The 22,031-nt window shown below is 38.9% G+C and overlaps 2 protein-coding genes and 1 long non-coding RNA gene across 6 annotated transcripts in view; 2 read left to right on the top strand and 1 right to left on the bottom strand.

Annotated features, from left to right (window-relative positions):
- Positions 1–5,425, top strand: part of ankrd28a (ankyrin repeat domain 28a) — an 11,630-nt gene extending 6,205 nt beyond the window's left edge. For 2 of the 4 annotated variants that reach the window (XM_077743615.1, XM_077743614.1), the window contains exons 9-29: positions 11–115; positions 571–649; positions 718–832; positions 911–993; positions 1,063–1,126; positions 1,514–1,582; positions 1,660–1,800; positions 1,863–1,974; positions 2,042–2,068; positions 2,218–2,292; positions 2,376–2,577; positions 2,640–2,727; positions 2,803–2,920; positions 2,986–3,205; positions 3,278–3,365; positions 3,437–3,520; positions 3,775–3,923; positions 3,999–4,081; positions 4,148–4,230; positions 4,297–4,388; positions 4,782–5,425. In XM_077743615.1, coding sequence (XP_077599741.1) covers positions 11–115; positions 571–649; positions 718–832; positions 911–993; positions 1,063–1,126; positions 1,514–1,582; positions 1,660–1,800; positions 1,863–1,974; positions 2,042–2,068; positions 2,218–2,292; positions 2,376–2,577; positions 2,640–2,727; positions 2,803–2,920; positions 2,986–3,205; positions 3,278–3,365; positions 3,437–3,520; positions 3,775–3,923; positions 3,999–4,081; positions 4,148–4,230; positions 4,297–4,388; positions 4,782–5,080 — 2,376 coding nt within the window. In that variant the 3' untranslated portion in view covers positions 5,081–5,425. Of the gene's footprint in view, positions 1–10; positions 116–570; positions 650–717; positions 833–910; positions 1,127–1,513; positions 1,583–1,659; positions 1,801–1,862; positions 1,975–2,041; positions 2,069–2,217; positions 2,293–2,375; positions 2,578–2,639; positions 2,728–2,802; positions 2,921–2,985; positions 3,206–3,277; positions 3,366–3,436; positions 3,521–3,774; positions 3,924–3,998; positions 4,082–4,147; positions 4,231–4,296; positions 4,389–4,781 lie in introns of all 4 variants that reach the window. The other 2 variants (XM_077743613.1, XM_077743611.1) reach the window with 1 other exon arrangement.
- btd (biotinidase) lies at positions 5,183–22,031 on the bottom strand. Its single transcript, XM_077743620.1, has 7 exons — positions 21,813–22,031; positions 21,468–21,617; positions 21,242–21,393; positions 20,658–20,835; positions 20,041–20,559; positions 5,455–5,728; positions 5,183–5,385 (listed from the first exon to the last, which is right to left on the bottom strand). Exons 1-6 carry the CDS (start codon positions 22,029–22,031, stop codon positions 5,459–5,461), a joined length of 1,488 nt encoding a protein of 495 aa, XP_077599746.1. The 3' UTR covers positions 5,183–5,385; positions 5,455–5,458.
- LOC144214896 (uncharacterized) lies at positions 18,038–20,596 on the top strand. The gene is made up of 4 exons (XR_013330295.1): positions 18,038–18,655; positions 18,736–18,829; positions 18,971–19,064; positions 19,476–20,596. It is a non-coding gene; the product is annotated as an uncharacterized LOC144214896 (long non-coding RNA).

The raw sequence follows: 22,031 nt of genomic DNA, 5'->3' as shown, positions 1-22,031 counted from the left end.
TCTTCTCAAGGTCAATGAGAGAGGCTTCTCGGCCCTCCATTTTGCTTCCTCCTCTCGACAAGGGGCGCTGTGCCAAGAGCTACTGCTGGCCCACGGAGCACACATCAACATGCGGGTCTGTTCTTTTTGCACACTATCCTTTACTTAAGCAGTACTTTGATATGAAACAGTACTTAGATATTAAACAGTACTTAGATATGAAACAGTACTTGGATATTAAACAGTACGTAGATATTAAACAGTCCTTGGATATTAAACAGTACTTAGATATTAAACAGTACTTAGATATTAAGCAGTACTTAGATATTAAACAGTACTTGGATATTAAACAGTACTTTGATATGAAACAGTACTTAGATATTAAACAGTACTTAGATTAGAACTTTCATGAATATCATTTTGAGAGCTGGTTTCAACAGATTACTGGATTGATGTCACTCATTAAAAAGGGATCTGACATATGAGGGCATATGGGGCACGGTGGGGGAGGCTAGCGCTCCCCCAGGCCACTTGGCATATTGTGTGGGCCTACGCGCACTGCGACTCCAATTGCATTGTCTGTATTCACAGAGTAAAGATGGCAAGACTCCACTGCACATGGCCGCCACTCACGGCAGGTTCTCCTGTTCTCAGGCCCTCATTCAAAACGGTGAGTGAGTCAAACGTCAAACGTCAAGGGCGCAGTCGCACCTCATATTTATTCACGTCCCCGCGCAGGAGCCGAGATCGACTGCGTGGACGGCAACAGAAACGCCGGCCTTCACATGGCGGCGCGTCACGGCCACGAGCTCATCGTCACGGCGCTCGTTAAACACCGAGCCTGCGTCGCCAAGTCAGTAGTGCTTGCTTTTAACGGACATTTTGAAAGTGAGCTCTGCCCGTGACTTCTTGCCATCGTCTTGTCTAACAGGCGAGGAATTCACGGGATGTTCCCTCTACATTTGGCGGCGCTGTCTGGCTTCCCCGATTGCTGCAGGAAGTTGCTTTCTTCAGGTTTGTCAACACAAACACTCATATTTTTGCTATCTCGAGAGGACATTAATTATTCCATTTGCGTCTCAGGATTTGACATTGACACACCTGATGACTATGGAAGAACGTGTCTTCATGCCGCTGCCGCTGGAGGGTAAGTCCTCACTTAATTTTTTTTTTTAATGGAGATGAGGCTAAATATCAAACCAATTTACCATATTTAAACGACTATAAGGCACATAAAAGTCTTAAATTTTCTCCAAAATAGACAGGGCGCCTTATAATCCAGTGCGCTTTATATATGGAGCAATACTAAAATGGCTATCATGATAAAATAAAATGTATCAGTCAATAGGGTACACCTACTATTTTCTCCTAGAAAAAGTACTGCACAGTGACTGCTAGGGATATGTAGTTCTTTTGTCATGGCCTTAGAAGTGTGAGCGGCCATGTTCAGCCACGCCAAGAAACAAATTCACATCTCTGTGTCAATAACAGCAATTGAGTTACATGATTTTTCTTTTTTTTTTCTCTTTTCCAGGAACTTGGAATGCCTGAATTTGCTGCTCAACATCGGCGCCGACTTTAACAAAAAAGACAACTATGGAAGGTAAGCGACCGCCGGCCGCAAAAGAGACAAATGGATGGTCTTTTTCATGAACTGGCGCTCCGTCCGTCCCACCACAGGACTCCACTTCATTATGCATCGGCCAACTGTAATTACCACTGTGTATTTGCCCTGGTGGGCTCCGGGGCGGGCGTCAACGAGCTGGATCAGCGAGGATGCGGCCCGCTGCACTACGCCGCCGCCGCCGACACGGACGGAAAGTACGCCAACCCGCGCATCTTCAGTGCCGAATGGCTTGTTAAGCTGTCCTATTTTTTGACAGATGCGTGGAGTACCTTCTCCGGAATAACGCCGAGCCTGGAGTTCGAGACCAACAAGGATACAGTGCGGTCCACTACGCCTCCGCTTACGGGCGAACACTTTCTCTGGAACTGGTATGTTGTTACCTTATGTGGTGAACTTGATGATAAAAGATGGTAAAATACGGTATTTTTTTTTTAGATGGCGAGTGAAACTCCTCTCGAAGTGGTAAGTTTAGTGTCAGCAATGTTGGAAGAAAAAAAATAGAAAAAGTCCAGCCAAATTATTCCTTTTCCACTTTAATCCATGGACGTATATGTCATTCAAAATCGTCCCTGGGCAATTTTCTACTTGTACTAAATTCTCTCATTTTTCAGCTGATGGAGTCCTCAGGAACAGAGTTCCAGAATGAGGCCGAGTGCCAAGGGCAGATTAGCCCACTTCACTTGGCGGTGAGTTCAAGGACCTCTTTCTCTCGGAAGGAAGCGCCAACCAAACGCTAGCGTGCTTTTCACCTTCCCGCATTTTTCCGCAGGCCTACCACGGACACTGCGGCGCCTTGGAAGTCCTCTTGTCCTCTATGACGGACGTGGACGTGCGCAACCCGCAGGGCCGCACTCCGCTCAACCTGGCCTGTTCTAGGGGGCACCAGGAGTGCGTGTCGTTGCTGCTGCACCGCGGCGCGTCACCCACGGCCTGCGACTACTCGCAGAAAACCACGCCTCTGCATGCCGCGGGTGGGTTAAAAAAAGGTTAATTTTATGCTGATGGGCTAATTCAAATGACTTTGTTGTCACAGTTACAAACGGACACTCGAGCTGCCTGCGGCTCCTGGTGAGCAACAATGACCAGCATGTCAATTTGGACGCTCTCGACGTCCACAAGCAGTAAGTGTCCCGAGCCGGAAATCCCAAATCTTGGAAGCCCCTCATCTCGAGTTTTTGTTGCCGTCTGTGGCCAAGGACCCCGCTCATGCTAGCCGTGCTGAACGGACACAGCGAGTGCGCTTATTCGCTGCTGGGTCAAGGAGCCGACGTCCATCTTCAAGACTGCCGGGGCAGGACGGCGCTTCATCGAGGGGTGAGCTCAATCAAACACGTTGGCGTGGGTTCCATGGCGGCATTTACGACGCCATTCTGACGCAGGCGGTGACGGGCCAACACGAGTGCGTGGAAGCGCTCCTTCAGCGAGGAGCCAGCGCCTGCGTCAAGGACGCTCGAGGTCTCTCTCCTCTCCATTTGGCGGCCGCCTGCGGGCGTGCGGGGGTCCTGGCCACCATGCTTCAATCACCCGGCGCCGTCCATTCGCTGTCGGAGCTGGCGGACAACAAAGGCTACACGCCGCTGCACTGGGCCTGCTACAGCGGTACTCCACGGTCACACCAGCCAGGTCACATTTCACCTTTTCTTTCTTTTTAAATGGATCCCTCCTTTTTAGGATGCGACGCTTGTGTAGAGTTGTTGCTGGAAGAGGACGTCTTGAGGAAGATTAAAGGCAACACATTTGGACCGTTGCATTGTGCAGTGTAAGCTAATGCGCTCATCTCGTTAACATATGCAAGTCTCACCAGTTGTCGTGTTTGTTTTTATTTTATAGCATGAACGACAACGAAGGAGTGGCAGAGATGTTAATCGAATCGCTCGGCGCCAACATTATCGATTCCATTGACTCCAAAGGCAGGTAAGAAAGTCAAAATTAGCCATGTTATTCATGGGTCAGTCGTAAGTCCCTTAGAATTCAATTAGAAAAGCTATAGTATTGAGCTAACCAATGTCAAAAAGTGGCTAAGAAAAGCTACAACAACAGTCATGGAAGAAGGAACAGCACATATTAATCAACTTAGAAACCATTTATTCAAACTGTACTCATGAAATCTTGTCAAACTGATCAATGGCGACCAATCACCAGCAGTTAACCCTTGTGTTTTGACGCAGGTCGCCGCTTCACGCCGCCGCCTTTGCCGACCGCGTGGAATGCATCTCCCTGCTGCTCAGCCAAGGCGCCCACGCCAACATCGCCGACACGCACGCGCGCAGGACGCCGCTGATGATGGCCGCCCTCAACGGGCAAACCAACGCCGTGGGTCAGTGCGGGCGCGCCGTTTGAGCGCTTGGACTGTGTGTGGCGGGCGCTAGGTAACTCTCCTGTAATGACGCAGAGGCCTTAGTGAGCAGCAGCAAAGCCGATTTCGCGCTCCAAGACGCCGACAGGAACACGGCTTTGCACTTAGCTTGTAGCAAGGTACGCTAAATGTCGGGCCGGCGGTCCCCGGTGAGTTCTGCTGATGCGCCGTGTTGTTTCCGTCAGGGTCACGAAACGTGCGCCTTGTTGATCTTGGAAAAGATACGGGACAAGAATCTGATCAACTGCACCAACGCCGCCCTGCGCACGTACGTATGCACGCTTGTGGGATGTGACCTTACCTGGCTAGTGCTAACGTGTTGTTTTTCCCGCAGGCCTCTTCACGTGGCGGCCAAAAACGGCTTGACGGTGGTGGTCCAAGAACTGCTGGGAAAAGGTGCCAGTGTACAAGCGGTGGATGAGAACGGTGAGATGTTTGTCAGGGCTTAAAAACCACTATGTCGTTTTCTTTTTTGGGGAGAAAAACGACATAGTAACCTATGTCGTTTTTTCCAGGAAAACGACATAGTAACCTATGTCGTTTTTCTCCCAAAAAACGACATAGTAACCTATGTCGTTTTTTCCAGGAAAACGACATAGTAACCTATGTCGTTTTTCTCCCAAAAAACGACATAGTAACCTATGTCATTTTTCTCCAGGAAAATGACATAGTAACCTGTTGTTTTTTTTGGAGAAAAACGACATAGTAACCTATGTCGTTTTTCTCCCAAAAAACGACATAGTAACCTATGAGAACGGTGAGATGTTTGTCAGGGCTTAAAGCTATGCACATTTGACTGACTATCTTTTTGCTTTTCAGGCTACACCCCTGCGCTAGCTTGCGCGCCCAGCCGCGACGTAGCTGACTGCCTGGCACTTATCCTCAACTCCATGATGCCCACCTCGCCCATGGTCACCATCGCCACGCTACCGGAGTTTTCCCTGCCTCACGCCGTCATCAAGCGTCACCCCGTGTCCAACCACGTGGCCAAAGGCGTGGCCCTTGAAACCCCACCTACTCTGAGGCCCGACCGGGCGTCCCACTGCCGACCCCAGCGCCCGCCGTCGGGTCTCACCACGGACGAAGAACTCAACGACTCGGATTCGGAGACTTACTGAAGGCTACGCCGTTGGTCGGGGGATCAAAGTCAGCAATGACACCGATGGACGTCCATAAGACTTGAATTCCCGTGGTGACTCAAAAAAAGTCGAGGCACGGTGTTTCCTTTCAAAGGTGAAGTTTTATTCAAGATACAACTATTCCAAATGGGGACCAGACAGACAGAAGACTTGAGTCATTATTTTGGTCGTTGGAAGTTCTTCGAGGAAAGAGACTGAAATAGGAAGGATGGTTGTTGCGACAGCGGCCCAACGGCTTGGGTGTATGACTGTTGCCTTTCCAGGAGTGTGCGAGCACACCCTTCCTGTGGAGAAAAGAAAGAATAATAAAGATATTTGTTTTGACTTACGAGCCAAGCTTTTGTGACGGTCACCTGGTCATTGGTCGTCCAGGTGATAAGCACGTCCGTACAGGCACGCGGTGACGAGCCCGGTGGCCATGTGGGAGTGTTCCATGGTCACCCGTCCGTGGCTTTGCTCCACGCGTTGCGGCCGCTCCAACGTGTAGCCGCTCGCCAGCACGGACGGGTATACGTGTGGGGTTTTGAATGTGCCCTCCAGAACAAGGTGGAATTTAGTGTCAGCCTCCTCCACGATCTGTCCGCAGGAGGTTGCTTGGGAGCCTGCGCAACGGACCACTGCGCACACCTGGAAACACAGTTAGCTGTCAAATGGCTGCTTGTTTTTTTTAGCTTAAAAAACGACATACTAACCTATGTCGTTTTTGTCCAAAAAAACGACATACTAACCTATGTCGTTTTCCTGGAAAAAACGACATAGGTTAGTATGTCGTTTTTCTCCAAAAAACGACATACTAACCTATGTCGTTTTTTTCCAAAAAAACGACATACTAACCTATGTCGTTTTTTTTCCAAAAAAACGACATACTAACCTATGTCGTTTTTTCCCAAAAACCGACATACTAACCTATGTCGTTTTTTTGGACAAAAACGACATAGGTTAGTACGTCGTTTTTTTCCAAAAAAACGACATACTAACCTATGTTGTTTTTTTCCCAAAAAACGACATACTAACCTGTCGTTTTTTTCCAAAAAAACGACATACTAACCTATGTCGTTTTTTTGGAAAAAAAACGACATAGGTTAGTATGTCGTTTTTTCCCAAAAACCGACATACTAACCTATGTCGTTTTTTTGGAAAAAAACGACATAGGTTAGTATGTCGTTTTTTTCCAAAAAAACGACATACTAACCTATGTCGTTTCTTTCCCAAAAAACGACATACTAACCTATGTCGTTTTTTTCCAAAAGAACGACATAGGTTAGTATGTCGTTTTTTTGGATAAAAACGACATAGGTTAGTATGTCGTTTTTTTGGATAAAAACGACATAGGTTAGTATGTCGTTTTTTGGAAAAAAAACGACATACTAACCTATGTCGTTTTTGTCCAAAAAAACGACATAGGTTAGTATGTCGTTTTTTTTTGGATAAAAACGACATAGGTTAGTATGTCGTTTTTTTCCAAAAAAAAAACGACATACTAACCTATGTCGTTTTCCTGGAAAAAAACGACATACTAACCTATGTCGTTTTCCTGGAAAAAAACGACATACTAACCTATGTCGTTCTTTTGGAAAAAAACGACATACTAACCTATGTCGTTTTTTGGGAAAAAAACGACATACTAACCTGTCGTTTTTTTTCCAAAAAAACGACATACTAACCTATGTCGTTTTTATCCAAAAAAACGACATACTAACCTATGTCGTTTTCCTGGAAAAAAACGACATAGGTTAGTATGTCGTTTTTGTCCAAAAAAACGACATAGGTTAGTATGTCGTTTTTTTGGATAAAAACGACATAGGTTAGTATGTCGTTTTTTTGGATAAAAACGACATAGGTTAGTATGTCGTTTTTTTGGATAAAAACGACATAGGTTAGTATGTCGTTTTTTTGGAAAAAAACGACATACTAACCTATGTCGTTTTTGTCCAAAAAAACGACATAGGTTAGTATGTCGTTTTTTTGGACAAAAACGACATACTAACCTATGTCGTTTTTATAAAAAAAAACGACATACTAACCTATGTCGTTTTTTCCAAAAAAACGACATACTAACCTATGTCGTTTTTATCCCAAAAAACGACATACTAACCTATGTCGTTTTTTTCCAAAAAAACGACATACTAACCTATGTCGTTTTTTTGGACAAAAACGACATAGGTTAGTATGTCGTTTTTTTCCAAAAAAACGACATACTAACCTATGTCGTACATAACCTATGTCGTTTTTGTCCAAAAAAACGACATAGGTTAGTATGTCGTTTTTTTTGGATAAAAACGACATAGGTTAGTATGTCGTTTTTTTGGATAAAAACGACATAGGTTAGTATGTCGTTTTTTTGGAAAAAACGACATAGGTTAGTATGTCGTTTTTGTCCAAAAAAACGACATACTAACCTATGTCGTTTTTTTTGATAAAAACGACATAGGTTAGTATGTCGTTTTTTTGGACAAAAACGACATACTAACCTATGTCGTTTTTTCCAAAAAAACGACATACTAACCTATGTCGTTTTTAAAAAACGACATAGGTTAGTATGTCGTTTTTTTGGATAAAAACGACATAGGTTAGTATGTCGTTTTCGTCCAAAAAACGACATAGGTTAGTATGTTGTTTTTTTGGATAAAAACGACATAGGTTAGTATGTCGTTTTTTTGGATAAAAACGACATAGGTTAGTATGTCGTTTTTTTTGGATAAAAACGACATAGGTTAGTATGTCGTTTTTTTGGATAAAAACGACATAGGTTAGTATGTCGTTTTTTTGGAAAAAACGACATAGGTTAGTATGTCGTTTTTGTCCAAAAAAACGACATACTAACCTATGTCGTTTTTATCAAAAAAAACGACATACTAACCTATGTCGTTTTTTCCAAAAAAACGACATACTAACCTATGTCGTTTTTATCCAAAAAAACGACATACTAACCTATGTCGTTTTCCTGGAAAAAAACGACATACTAACCTATGTCGTTCTTTTGGAAAAAAACGACATACTAACCTATGTCGTTTTTTGGGAAAAAAACGACATACTAACCTGTCGTTTTTTTTCCAAAAAAACGACATACTAACCTATGTCGTTTTTGTCCAAAAAAACGACATAGGTTAGTATGTCGTTTTTTTGGACAAAAACGACATAGGTTAGTATGTCGTTTTTTTTCCAAAAAACGACATACTAACCTATGTCGTTTTTATCCAAAAAAACGACATACTAACCTATGTCGTTTTTATCCAAAAAAACGACATACTAACCTATGTCGTTTTTATCCAAAAAAACGACATAGGTTAGTATGTCGTTTTTGTCAAAAAAAACGACATAGGTTAGTATGTCGTTTTTTTGGATAAAAACGACATAGGTTAGTATGTCGTTTTTTTCCAAAAAAAACGACATAGGTTAGTATGTCGTTTTTTTGGATAAAAACGACATAGGTTAGTATGTCGTTTTTTTGGATAAAAACGACATAGGTTAGTATGTCGTTTTCGTCCAAAAAACGACATAGGTTAGTATGTCGTTTTTTTGGAAAAAAACGACATACTAACCTATGTCGTTTTTGTCCAAAAAAACGACATAGGTTAGTATGTCGTTTTTTTGGAAAAAAACGACATACTAACCTATGTCGTTTTTGTCCAAAAAAACGACATAGGTTAGTATGTCGTTTTTTTGGACAAAAACGACATACTAACCTATGTCGTTTTTATCAAAAAAAAACGACATACTAACCTATGTCGTTTTTTCCAAAAAAACGACATACTAACCTATGTCGTTTTTATCCAAAAAAACGACATACTAACCTATGTCGTTTTTTTCCAAAAAAACGACATAGGTTAGTATGTCGTTTTTTTTGGATAAAAACGACATAGGTTAGTATGTCGTTTTCGTCCAAAAAACGACATAGGTTAGTATGTCGTTTTTTTGGATAAAAACGACATAGGTTAGTATGTCGTTTTTTTGGATAAAAACGACATAGGTTAGTATGTCGTTTTTTTTGGATAAAAACGACATAGGTTAGTATGTCGTTTTTTTGGATAAAAACGACATAGGTTAGTATGTCGTTTTTTTGGAAAAAACGACATAGGTTAGTATGTCGTTTTTGTCCAAAAAAACGACATACTAACCTATGTCGTTTTTATCAAAAAAAACGACATACTAACCTATGTCGTTTTTTCCAAAAAAACGACATACTAACCTATGTCGTTTTTATCCAAAAAAACGACATACTAACCTATGTCGTTTTTATCCAAAAAAACGACATACTAACCTATGTCGTTTTTGTCCAAAAAAACGACATAGGTTAGTATGTCGTTTTTTTGGAAAAAAACAACATAGGTTAGTATGTCGTTTTTTTGGATAAAAACGACATAGGTTAGTATGTCGTTTTTTTGGATAAAAACGACATAGGTAAGTATGTCGTTTTTTTGGAAAAAAACGACATAGGTTAGTATGTCGTTTTTGTCCAAAAAAACGACATACTAACCTATGTCGTTTTTATCAAAAAAAACGACATACTAACCTATGTCGTTTTTTCCAAAAAAACGACATACTAACCTATGTCGTTTTTATCCAAAAAAACGACATACTAACCTATGTCGTTTTTATCCAAAAAAACGACATACTAACCTATGTCGTTTTTTTGGAAAAAAACGACATACTAACCTATGTCGTTTTTGTCCAAAAAAACGACATAGGTTAGTATGTCGTTTTTTTGGAAAAAAACAACATAGGTTAGTATGTCGTTTTTTTGGAAAAAAACGACATAGGTTAGTATGTCGTTTTTTTGGAAAAAAACGACATAGGTTAGTATGTCGTTTTTTTTGGATAAAAACGACATAGGTTAGTATGTCGTTTTTTTGGATAAAAACGACATAGGTTAGTATGTCGTTTTTTTTTTTATAAAAACGACATAGGTTAGTATGTCGTTTTTGTCCAAAAAAACGACATACTAACCTATGTCGTTTTTTTGGACAAAAACGACATAGGTTAGTATGTCGTTTTTTTCCAAAAAAACGACATACTAACCTATGTCGTTTTTTTCCAAAAAAACGACATACTAACCTATGTCGTTTTTATCCAAAAAAACGACATACTAACCTATGTCGTTTTTTGGACGAAAACGACATACTAACCTATGTCGTTTTTATCCAAAAAAACGACATACTAACCTATGTCGTTTTTTTGGAAAAAAACGACATAGGTTAGTATGTCGTTTTTATCCAAAAAAACGACATACTTACCTATGTCGTTTTTATCCAAAAAAACGACATACTAACCTATGTCGTTTTTATCCAAAAAAACGACATACTAACCTATGTCGTTTTTTTCCAAAAAAACGACATACTAACCTATGTCGTTTTTTTCCAAAAAAACGACATAGGTTAGTATGTCGTTTTTATCCAAAAAAACGACATACTTACCTATGTCGTTTTTATCCAAAAAAACGACATACTAACCTATGTCGTTTTTATCCAAAAAAACGACATACTAACCTATGTCGTTTTTTTCCAAAAAAACGACATACTAACCTATGTCGTTTTTTTCCAAAAAAACGACATACTAACCTATGTTGTTTTTTTCCAAAAAAACGACATACTAACCTATGTCGTTTTTTTGGACAAAAACGACATAGGTTAGTATGTCGTTTTTTTGGATAAAAACGACATAGGTTAGTATGTCGTTTTTTTTGGATAAAAACGACATAGGTTAGTATGTCGTTTTTTTGGATAAAAACGACATAGGTTAGTATGTCGTTTTTTTGGAAAAAACGACATAGGTTAGTATGTCGTTTTTTTTGATAAAAACGACATAGGTTAGTATGTCGTTTTTTTGGACAAAAACGACATACTAACCTATGTCGTTTTTTCCAAAAAAACGACATACTAACCTATGTCGTTTTTATCCAAAAAAACGACATACTAACCTATGTCGTTTTTATCCAAAAAAACCGACATACTAACCTATGTCGTTTTTATCCAAAAAAACGACATACTAACCTATGTCGTTTTTTGGACGAAAACGACATACTAACCTATGTCGTTTTTATCCAAAAAAACGACATACTAACCTATGTCGTTTTTTTCCAAAAAAACGACATACTAACCTATGTCGTTTTTGTCCAAAAAAACGACATAGGTTAGTATGTCGTTTTTTTGGAAAAAAACGACATAGGTTAGTATGTCGTTTTTTTGGATAAAAACGACATAGGTTAGTATGTCGTTTTTTTGGAAAAAAACGACATACTAACCTATGTCGTTTTTGTCCAAAAAAACGACATAGGTTAGTATGTCGTTTTTTTGGACAAAAACGACATACTAACCTATGTCGTTTTTTCCAAAAAAACGACATACTAACCTATGTCGTTTTTATCCAAAAAAACGACATACTAACCTATGTCGTTTTTATCCAAAAAAAACGACATACTAACCTATGTCGTTTTTATCCAAAAAAACGACATACTAACCTATGTCGTTTTTTGGACGAAAACGACATACTAACCTATGTCGTTTTTGTCCAAAAAAACGACATAGGTTAGTATGTCGTTTTTTTGGAAAAAAACGACATACTAACCTATGTCGTTTTTTTGGACAAAAACGACATAGGTTAGTATGTCGTTTTTTTCCAAAAAAACGACATACTAACCTATGTCGTTTTTATCAAAAAAAACGACATACTAACCTATGTCGTTTTTTCCAAAAAAACGACATACTAACCTATGTCGTTTTTATCCAAAAAAACGACATACTAACCTATGTCGTTTTTATCCAAAAAAACGACATACTAACCTATGTCGTTTTTATCCAAAAAAACGACATACTAACCTATGTCGTTTTTTTCCAAAAAAACGACATACTAACCTATGTCGTTTTTTTCCAAAAAAACGACATACTAACCTATGTTGTTTTTTTCCAAAAAAACGACATACTAACCTATGTCGTTTTTTTGGACAAAAACGACATAGGTTAGTATGTCGTTTTTTTGGATAAAAACGACATAGGTTAGTATGTCGTTTTTTTTGGATAAAAACGACATAGGTTAGTATGTCGTTTTTTTGGATAAAAACGACATAGGTTAGTATGTCGTTTTTTTGGAAAAAACGACATAGGTTAGTATGTCGTTTTTTTTGATAAAAACGACATAGGTTAGTATGTCGTTTTTTTGGACAAAAACGACATACTAACCTATGTCGTTTTTTCCAAAAAAACGACATACTAACCTATGTCGTTTTTATCCAAAAAAACGACATACTAACCTATGTCGTTTTTATCCAAAAAAACCGACATACTAACCTATGTCGTTTTTATCCAAAAAAACGACATACTAACCTATGTCGTTTTTTGGACGAAAACGACATACTAACCTATGTCGTTTTTATCCAAAAAAACGACATACTAACCTATGTCGTTTTTATCCAAAAAAAACGACATACTAACCTATGTCGTTTTTATCCAAAAAAACGACATACTAACCTATGTCGTTTTTTGGACGAAAACGACATACTAACCTATGTCGTTTTTGTCCAAAAAAACGACATAGGTTAGTATGTCGTTTTTTTGGAAAAAACGACATAGGTTAGTATGTCGTTTTTTTTGATAAAAACGACATAGGTTAGTATGTCGTTTTTTTGGACAAAAACGACATACTAACCTATGTCGTTTTTTCCAAAAAAACGACATACTAACCTATGTCGTTTTTATCCAAAAAAACGACATACTAACCTATGTCGTTTTTATCCAAAAAAACCGACATACTAACCTATGTCGTTTTTATCCAAAAAAACGACATACTAACCTATGTCGTTTTTTGGACGAAAACGACATACTAACCTATGTCGTTTTTATCCAAAAAAACGACATACTAACCTATGTCGTTTTTTTCCAAAAAAACGACATACTAACCTATGTCGTTTTTGTCCAAAAAAACGACATAGGTTAGTATGTCGTTTTTTTGGAAAAAAACGACATAGGTTAGTATGTCGTTTTTTTGGATAAAAACGACATAGGTTAGTATGTCGTTTTTTTGGAAAAAAACGACATACTAACCTATGTCGTTTTTGTCCAAAAAAACGACATAGGTTAGTATGTCGTTTTTTTGGACAAAAACGACATACTAACCTATGTCGTTTTTTCCAAAAAAACGACATACTAACCTATGTCGTTTTTATCCAAAAAAACGACATACTAACCTATGTCGTTTTTATCCAAAAAAAACGACATACTAACCTATGTCGTTTTTATCCAAAAAAACGACATACTAACCTATGTCGTTTTTTGGACGAAAACGACATACTAACCTATGTCGTTTTTGTCCAAAAAAACGACATAGGTTAGTATGTCGTTTTTTTGGAAAAAAACGACATACTAACCTATGTCGTTTTTTTGGACAAAAACGACATAGGTTAGTATGTCGTTTTTTTCCAAAAAAACGACATACTAACCTATGTCGTTTTTATCAAAAAAAACGACATACTAACCTATGTCGTTTTTTCCAAAAAAACGACATACTAACCTATGTCGTTTTTATCCAAAAAAACGACATACTAACCTATGTCGTTTTTATCCAAAAAAACGACATACTAACCTATGTCGTTTTTATCCAAAAAAACGACATACTAACCTATGTCGTTTTTTTCCAAAAAAACGACATACTAACCTATGTCGTTTTTTTCCAAAAAAACGACATACTAACCTATGTTGTTTTTTTCCAAAAAAACGACATACTAACCTATGTCGTTTTTTTGGACAAAAACGACATAGGTTAGTATGTCGTTTTTTTGGATAAAAACGACATAGGTTAGTATGTCGTTTTTTTTGGATAAAAACGACATAGGTTAGTATGTCGTTTTTTTGGATAAAAACGACATAGGTTAGTATGTCGTTTTTTTGGAAAAAACGACATAGGTTAGTATGTCGTTTTTTTTGATAAAAACGACATAGGTTAGTATGTCGTTTTTTTGGACAAAAACGACATACTAACCTATGTCGTTTTTTCCAAAAAAACGACATACTAACCTATGTCGTTTTTATCCAAAAAAACGACATACTAACCTATGTCGTTTTTATCCAAAAAAACCGACATACTAACCTATGTCGTTTTTATCCAAAAAAACGACATACTAACCTATGTCGTTTTTTGGACGAAAACGACATACTAACCTATGTCGTTTTTATCCAAAAAAACGACATACTAACCTATGTCGTTTTTATCCAAAAAAAACGACATACTAACCTATGTCGTTTTTATCCAAAAAAACGACATACTAACCTATGTCGTTTTTTGGACGAAAACGACATACTAACCTATGTCGTTTTTGTCCAAAAAAACGACATAGGTTAGTATGTCGTTTTTTTGGAAAAAAACGACATACTAACCTATGTCGTTTTTTTGGACAAAAACGACATAGGTTAGTATGTCGTTTTTTTCCAAAAAAACGACATACTAACCTATGTCGTTTTTTTGGACAAAAACGACATAGGTTAGTATGTCGTTTTTTTCCAAAAAAACGACATACTAACCTATGTCGTTTTTTTGGACAAAAACGACATAGGTTAGTATGTCGTTTTTTTCCAAAAAAACGACATACTAACCTATGTCGTTTTTATCAAAAAAAACGACATACTAACCTATGTCGTTTTTTCCAAAAAAACGACATACTAACCTATGTCGTTTTTATCCAAAAAAACGACATACTAACCTATGTCGTTTTTATCCAAAAAAACGACATACTAACCTATGTCGTTTTTTTGGAAAAAAACGACATAGGTTAGTATGTCGTTTTTTTGGATAAAAACGACATAGGTTAGTATGTCGTTTTTTTGGATAAAAACGACATAGGTTAGTATGTCGTTTTTTTGGATAAAAACGACATAGGTAAGTATGTCGTTTTTTTGGAAAAAAACGACATAGGTTAGTATGTCGTTTTTTTGGAAAAAAACGACATAGGTTAGTATGTCGTTTTTTTGGATAAAAACGACATAGGTTAGTATGTCGTTTTTTTGGATAAAAACGACATAGGTAAGTATGTCGTTTTTTTGGATAAAAACGACATACTAACCTATGTCGTTTTTTTCCAAAAAAACGACATACTAACCTATGTCGTTTTTTTGGACAAAAACGACATAGGTTAGTATGTCGTTTTTTTTGGAAAAAAACGACATAGGTTAGTATGTCGTTTTTTTGGAAAAAAACGACATACTAACCTATGTCGTTTTTGTCCAAAAAAACGACATAGGTTAGTATGTCGTTTTTTTGGACAAAAACGACATACTAACCTATGTCGTTTTTATTAAAAAAAACGACATACTAACCTATGTCGTTTTTATCCAAAAAAACGACATACTAACCTATGTCGTTTTTGTCCAAAAAAACGACATAGGTTAGTATGTCGTTTTTTTGGAAAAAAACAACATAGGTTAGTATGTCGTTTTTTTGGAAAAAAACGACATAGGTTAGTATGTCGTTTTTTTGGAAAAAAACGACATAGGTTAGTATGTCGTTTTTTTTGGATAAAAACGACATAGGTTAGTATGTCGTTTTTTTGGATAAAAACGACATAGGTTAGTATGTCGTTTTTTTTTTTATAAAAACGACATAGGTTAGTATGTCGTTTTTGTCCAAAAAAACGACATACTAACCTATGTCGTTTTTTTGGACAAAAACGACATAGGTTAGTATGTCGTTTTTTTCCAAAAAAACGACATACTAACCTATGTCGTTTTTATCCAAAAAAACGACATACTAACCTATGTCGTTTTTTGGACGAAAACGACATACTAACCTATGTCGTTTTTATCCAAAAAAACGACATACTAACCTATGTCGTTTTTTTGGAAAAAAACGACATAGGTTAGTATGTCGTTTTTATCCAAAAAAACGACATACTTACCTATGTCGTTTTTATCCAAAAAAACGACATACTAACCTATGTCGTTTTTATCCAAAAAAACGACATACTAACCTATGTCGTTTTTTTCCAAAAAAACGACATACTAACCTATGTCGTTTTTTTCCAAAAAAACGACATAGGTTAGTATGTCGTTTTTATCCAAAAAAACGACATACTTACCTATGTCGTTTTTATCCAAAAAAACGACATACTAACCTATGTCGTTTTTATCCAAAAAAACGACATACTAACCTATGTCGTTTTTTTCCAAAAAAACGACATACTAACCTATGTCGTTTTTTTCCAAAAAAACGACATACTAACCTATGTTGTTTTTTTCCAAAAAAACGACATACTAACCTATGTCGTTTTTTTGGACAAAAACGACATAGGTTAGTATGTCGTTTTTTTGGATAAAAACGACATAGGTTAGTATGTCGTTTTTTTTGGATAAAAACGACATAGGTTAGTATGTCGTTTTTTTGGATAAAAACGACATAGGTTAGTATGTCGTTTTTTTGGAAAAAACGACATAGGTTAGTATGTCGTTTTTTTTGATAAAAACGACATAGGTTAGTATGTCGTTTTTTTGGACAAAAACGACATACTAACCTATGTCGTTTTTTCCAAAAAAACGACATACTAACCTATGTCGTTTTTATCCAAAAAAACGACATACTAACCTATGTCGTTTTTATCCAAAAAAACCGACATACTAACCTATGTCGTTTTTATCCAAAAAAACGACATACTAACCTATGTCGTTTTTTGGACGAAAACGACATACTAACCTATGTCGTTTTTATCCAAAAAAACGACATACTAACCTATGTCGTTTTTTTCCAAAAAAACGACATACTAACCTATGTCGTTTTTGTCCAAAAAAACGACATAGGTTAGTATGTCGTTTTTTTGGAAAAAAACGACATAGGTTAGTATGTCGTTTTTTTGGATAAAAACGACATAGGTTAGTATGTCGTTTTTTTGGAAAAAAACGACATACTAACCTATGTCGTTTTTGTCCAAAAAAACGACATAGGTTAGTATGTCGTTTTTTTGGACAAAAACGACATACTAACCTATGTCGTTTTTTCCAAAAAAACGACATACTAACCTATGTCGTTTTTATCCAAAAAAACGACATACTAACCTATGTCGTTTTTATCCAAAAAAAACGACATACTAACCTATGTCGTTTTTATCCAAAAAAACGACATACTAACCTATGTCGTTTTTTGGACGAAAACGACATACTAACCTATGTCGTTTTTGTCCAAAAAAACGACATAGGTTAGTATGTCGTTTTTTTGGAAAAAAACGACATACTAACCTATGTCGTTTTTTTGGACAAAAACGACATAGGTTAGTATGTCGTTTTTTTCCAAAAAAACGACATACTAACCTATGTCGTTTTTTTGGACAAAAACGACATAGGTTAGTATGTCGTTTTTTTCCAAAAAAACGACATACTAACCTATGTCGTTTTTTTGGACAAAAACGACATAGGTTAGTATGTCGTTTTTTTCCAAAAAAACGACATACTAACCTATGTCGTTTTTATCCAAAAAAACGACATACTAACCTATGTCGTTTTTTTCCAAAAAAAACGACATACTAACCTATGTCGTTTTTTTCCAAAAAAACGACATACTAACCTATGTTGTTTTTTTCCAAAAAAACGACATAGGTTAGTATGTCGTTTTTTTGGATAAAAACGACATAGGTTAGTATGTCGTTTTTTTGGATAAAAACGACATAGGTTAGTATGTCGTTTTTTTGGAAAAAAACGACATAGGTTAGTATGTCGTTTTTTTTTATAAAAACGACATAGGTTAGTATGTCGTTTTTGTCCAAAAAAACGACATACTAACCTATGTCGTTTTCCTGGAAAAAACGACATAGGTTAGTATGTCGTTTTTTTTCAAAAAAACGACATACTAACCTATGTCGTTTTTATCCAAAAAAACGACATACTAACCTATGTCGTTTTTTTCCAAAAAAACGACATAGGTTAGTATTTTTCCAAAAAAACGACATACTAACCTATGTCGTTTTTCCCCAGGAAAATGACATAGGTTAGAATGTTGTTTTTTTGGAAAAAAGCGACATAGGTTAGTGTGTCGTTTTCCTGGAAAAAACAACATAGGTTAGTATGTCGTTTTTTGGATAAAAACGACATAGGTTAGTATGTCGTTGTTTTCCAAAAAAACGACATAGGTTACTATTTTGTTTGTTTGGAAAAAGAAAAAAAAAAACAAAGTACTCAATGTCATTTCCCCCCCCAGAAAAATGACATAGTAAGACAGGACAACAAATTAACTAACCTTAGAGAGTAGTGGCCTAGTGGATAAGTCATCAGTCTCCTGCGTCTGTGGTTCTGGGTTCAAATCCTAATGCTTGCAAAAATTTTCCAACTATTATTCAGGTAAAGAAAGGAGACAAAATAACAAATACTACTACCTAATCTTGGAGAGTGATGGCCCAGTGGATAAGTCATCAGTCTCCCGCCTCTGTGGTCCTGGGTTCAAATCCTAGTGCCCGCAAAGATTTTTCCACTATTATTCAGGTGAATGAAAGGGATAAAAGTACAAGTACTACTGCCTACTCTCACAGGGTGGTGGCCCAATGGATAAGTCATCAGTCTACCACCTCTAAGGTCCTGGGTACAAATCCCAGTGCGTGCAAAGATTTTCCCAATATTATTCAGGGAAAAAGAGCAAGTACTAAGTACAAGTACTACTGCTTTCTCTCACAGGGTGGTGGCCCAATGGATAAGTCATCAGTCTGCCACATCTGAGGTCCTGGGTTCAAATCCCAGTGTAGGCAAAGATTTTCCCACAATTGTTCAGGTAAATGTATAAGTATAAATGCTTAAGTGTTTAACTGAATAAGTATTCAGAGGTGGATGAAGCATTTTGTCCAAAAAATGACTAAGTGTTTCACCCCATTTCCTTGGATAAAACTATAAGTACTACTGCTTTCTCTTATAGGTTGGTGGCCCAGTGGATAAGTCATCAGTTTGCCAACTCTTTGGTCCCTGGTTCAATTCCCAGTGCCAGCAAAGATTTTCCAACAATTGTTCAGGTAAATGTATAAGTATTAATTCCTAAGTGTTTAACTTAATAAGTCTTCAATGGTGGATGAAGCATTTTGTCCAAAAAATGACTAAGTGTTTCACCCCATTTCCTTGGATAAAACGTTTCAACACCTATGTATAAGTGGGGCACGAGTTGGTGTTGTGGGTTGCACACTCGCCTTTGCACCGAGAGAACGTGAGTTCGCTTCCCGGTGTCGGCGGTTCACTGACCAAGCAAGCGGTCGAGGGTCGGCCGAAGGCCGACCCGAGAACGCCTTTCGCACATACAGGTCCATCAAGTGTCTTCCGAACTGCCGAAGGCAGTTCGGAATATAACCTTTTGCTGAAAAGTATGACTAAGTGTTTAATAAAAATTAAAAAAAATTCTTTTTTTTTCTTCTTCTTGTTCCATTTTCCAGACTACTTGGTTCGGTGATCAGCCAAAGGTCGACAGCGGGAATCGAACCCAGGTCTCCCAGACGGGAGTCCTGTGAACTAACCTCTGCGCCAACCATGTGACTACACTTTTCTATGTAATCATTTGAGTGTCTTTCCAAGAAGTCCACAGAAATGACTAAGTGAAAAAGCGTCTCGACCGGGATTCGAACCCAGGTCTCCCAGACGGGAGTCCAGTGATCTAACCTCTGCGCCAACCAAGTGACTACTACACTTTCCTTTGTAACCATTTGAGTGTCTTGACTACAAGTCCACAGAAACAGCTAAGGGAAAATATGTCCCGACCAGGATTTGAACCCAGGTCTCTCAGACGAGAGACAGGGGAGTTAACCACTAGGCCACAATTTGGCTACACTTTTCACTGTCATCATTTGAGTGTCTTGACTACAAGTCCACAGAAACAACTAAGTGAAAATGTGTCCCAAACAGGATTTGAACCCAGGTCTCCCAGACGAGAGACATGTGAGTTAACCTCTACGCCACAGTGCCATGCTATAAATGGAGAAAGAAAAATGGAACTTAACATACCTCCACAGCGTAGCGCCCGTTGACGATATGCCATCCGGCAAAGGCACCCAAAGCGTAGAGTTCGTCATTTCCGGGAAAGCGTCGGAACGTCAGGCGGCAACACAAGTCGCCGTCGCACACCTCGGCCTCGCCTTCGCTGCCGTTTAGGAGAGTGAATCGGAAAGGATCGTGCATCATGGTCGCCGTGAATGTGGAGGACGGCGGCGGAGGAGGCGACGGACAGCCGTCGTGGAGAGAGTATACCCGACCGGGGAGAGTCCCCGTCACGGGCCCCAAAGCGAGGATCCTCGCCACCAGGAGCCGGCCCTCTTCGGGGTCCCCGCGCCGCGCGTGGTGGTAGGCGCCGGCGGCCGAAGGAGAGTAGATGCCGCTTCCCGTCATGGCGAGCCCGTCGCTCCGGATGTTGGCGGCGAGCAGAGTGACGCCGGTGCTCAGGCTAAACGCCGTCTGGAACTGAATGGTGTCCAAGAGGGGCAGCTGGTTCATCCAAGCGGTCGGGAAGATCATCTGACGGATACCCTGGAAGGAGAGAAACAAATAAAAAACTCAACCACAATAGCATTTCGTCCAATCCATTTCAACCGGGATCGCAAAGTTATCATCATTATGTATCTTACCATCTCAAGCAAGTTGATTTTGGGCTCATAGAAGAGGATATCAAAGCAGGTGATGAGTCCAAAGCTCCCAGCAAAAGGTGTATCAAAAGTGACCGCTTCGGCTTGCGGCGGTTTGTCAAAAGCATCTTCAAAATACAGGTTGTGCTTGCGGTAGCGGGCCACCAACAGTCCGTCAGACCTGTGCATCGAAAAGAAACATTCAAAATCTCACATACGCTTCAAGAATGGTGGAGGTTGACATTTTTTGGGGGGAAAAACGACATAGTAACCTATGTTTTTTAAACGACATAGTAACCTATGTCGTATTTTGGGGAAAAAAACGACATAGTAACCTATGTCGTTTTTTGGGAAAAAAAACGACATAGTAACCTATGTCGTTTTTTGGGAAAAAAAACGACATAGGTTACTATGTCGTTTTTGGGAAAAAACGATATAGGAACATAGGTCTTTTTAAATAGGAAAAATAAACGACAGATTACTATGTCGTTTTGGAGGAAAAAAGACATAGGAACATAAGTCTTTTAAAATAGAAGAAAAACGACATAGGTTACTATGTCGACATAGGATACTACTACACATTGCACCTGAAAACCACGTTGGTGTTGAACTGCCAGCGTCCGTCGGCGGGACAAGGAGAAGTGGGCTGCGCCTTCGGGGGGCACGGCTGCACGCCGGCCATGTTGGCCACCACGTAGAGCTTGTGGCGGCGTGCCATGCAGCTGAGCTGCTGCTGAATCTGCCAAACACAAAGTGGAGTCAAGGAAAAACCAAAAAGACTCTTCAAAGTCTAGCGAAAAACTAAAGAGTCACCTCTGTGTTATTAAACCTCGCTGGTTCCGTGCATGGGTTCCACGTCTCCTCACGAGGGTCAGGAACGGTCTCCAGGTAGGCGGCAATGGACCCACGGGTGAAGTTGAAACCTTGAATGCCATCTTCGGGGAAGACCAGGATCTGGGCACCCTGGTAAACATAGAAGGGGTTACTTACACAGTCATATCTAGTGCGACGGAGACAGAAAAATGCATTGTTTTGTTATGAACAAGTAACTATTTTTCTTGTGGAATTCCAAGAATAAAAATATCTGATTTATTATTAACAGAGTATGTGCTGTGGTAGTTAGGATAACATAGGTTATGACTAGTTTAGGTACAATACCTGCTCTGCGGCCAAGGCCGCTTGCTCCTCGTATACAGCCAAATTCTGCCGCATATGTCGGAGTGCATCCCGACGAGAAAGTGGAATATGGGGCAAGGGGTTCAAAATCACTCGGTGTTCATACACAGCAGCGACATAAGTGGAGTCCAGCGTCGCATAAACACGCACGGACCCCAAAAGAGGCCAAAAAAGCAGCCACATTGCTCCCAGTTTGCTCAT

Source organism: Stigmatopora nigra, chromosome 21 (genome assembly GCF_051989575.1).
Source record: "Stigmatopora nigra isolate UIUO_SnigA chromosome 21, RoL_Snig_1.1, whole genome shotgun sequence".
Taxonomy (NCBI): Eukaryota; Metazoa; Chordata; class Actinopteri; order Syngnathiformes; family Syngnathidae; genus Stigmatopora; species Stigmatopora nigra.
The sequence above is the reverse complement of the archived record's forward strand: the minus strand, read 5'-3'. Positions and strand labels throughout refer to the sequence as shown.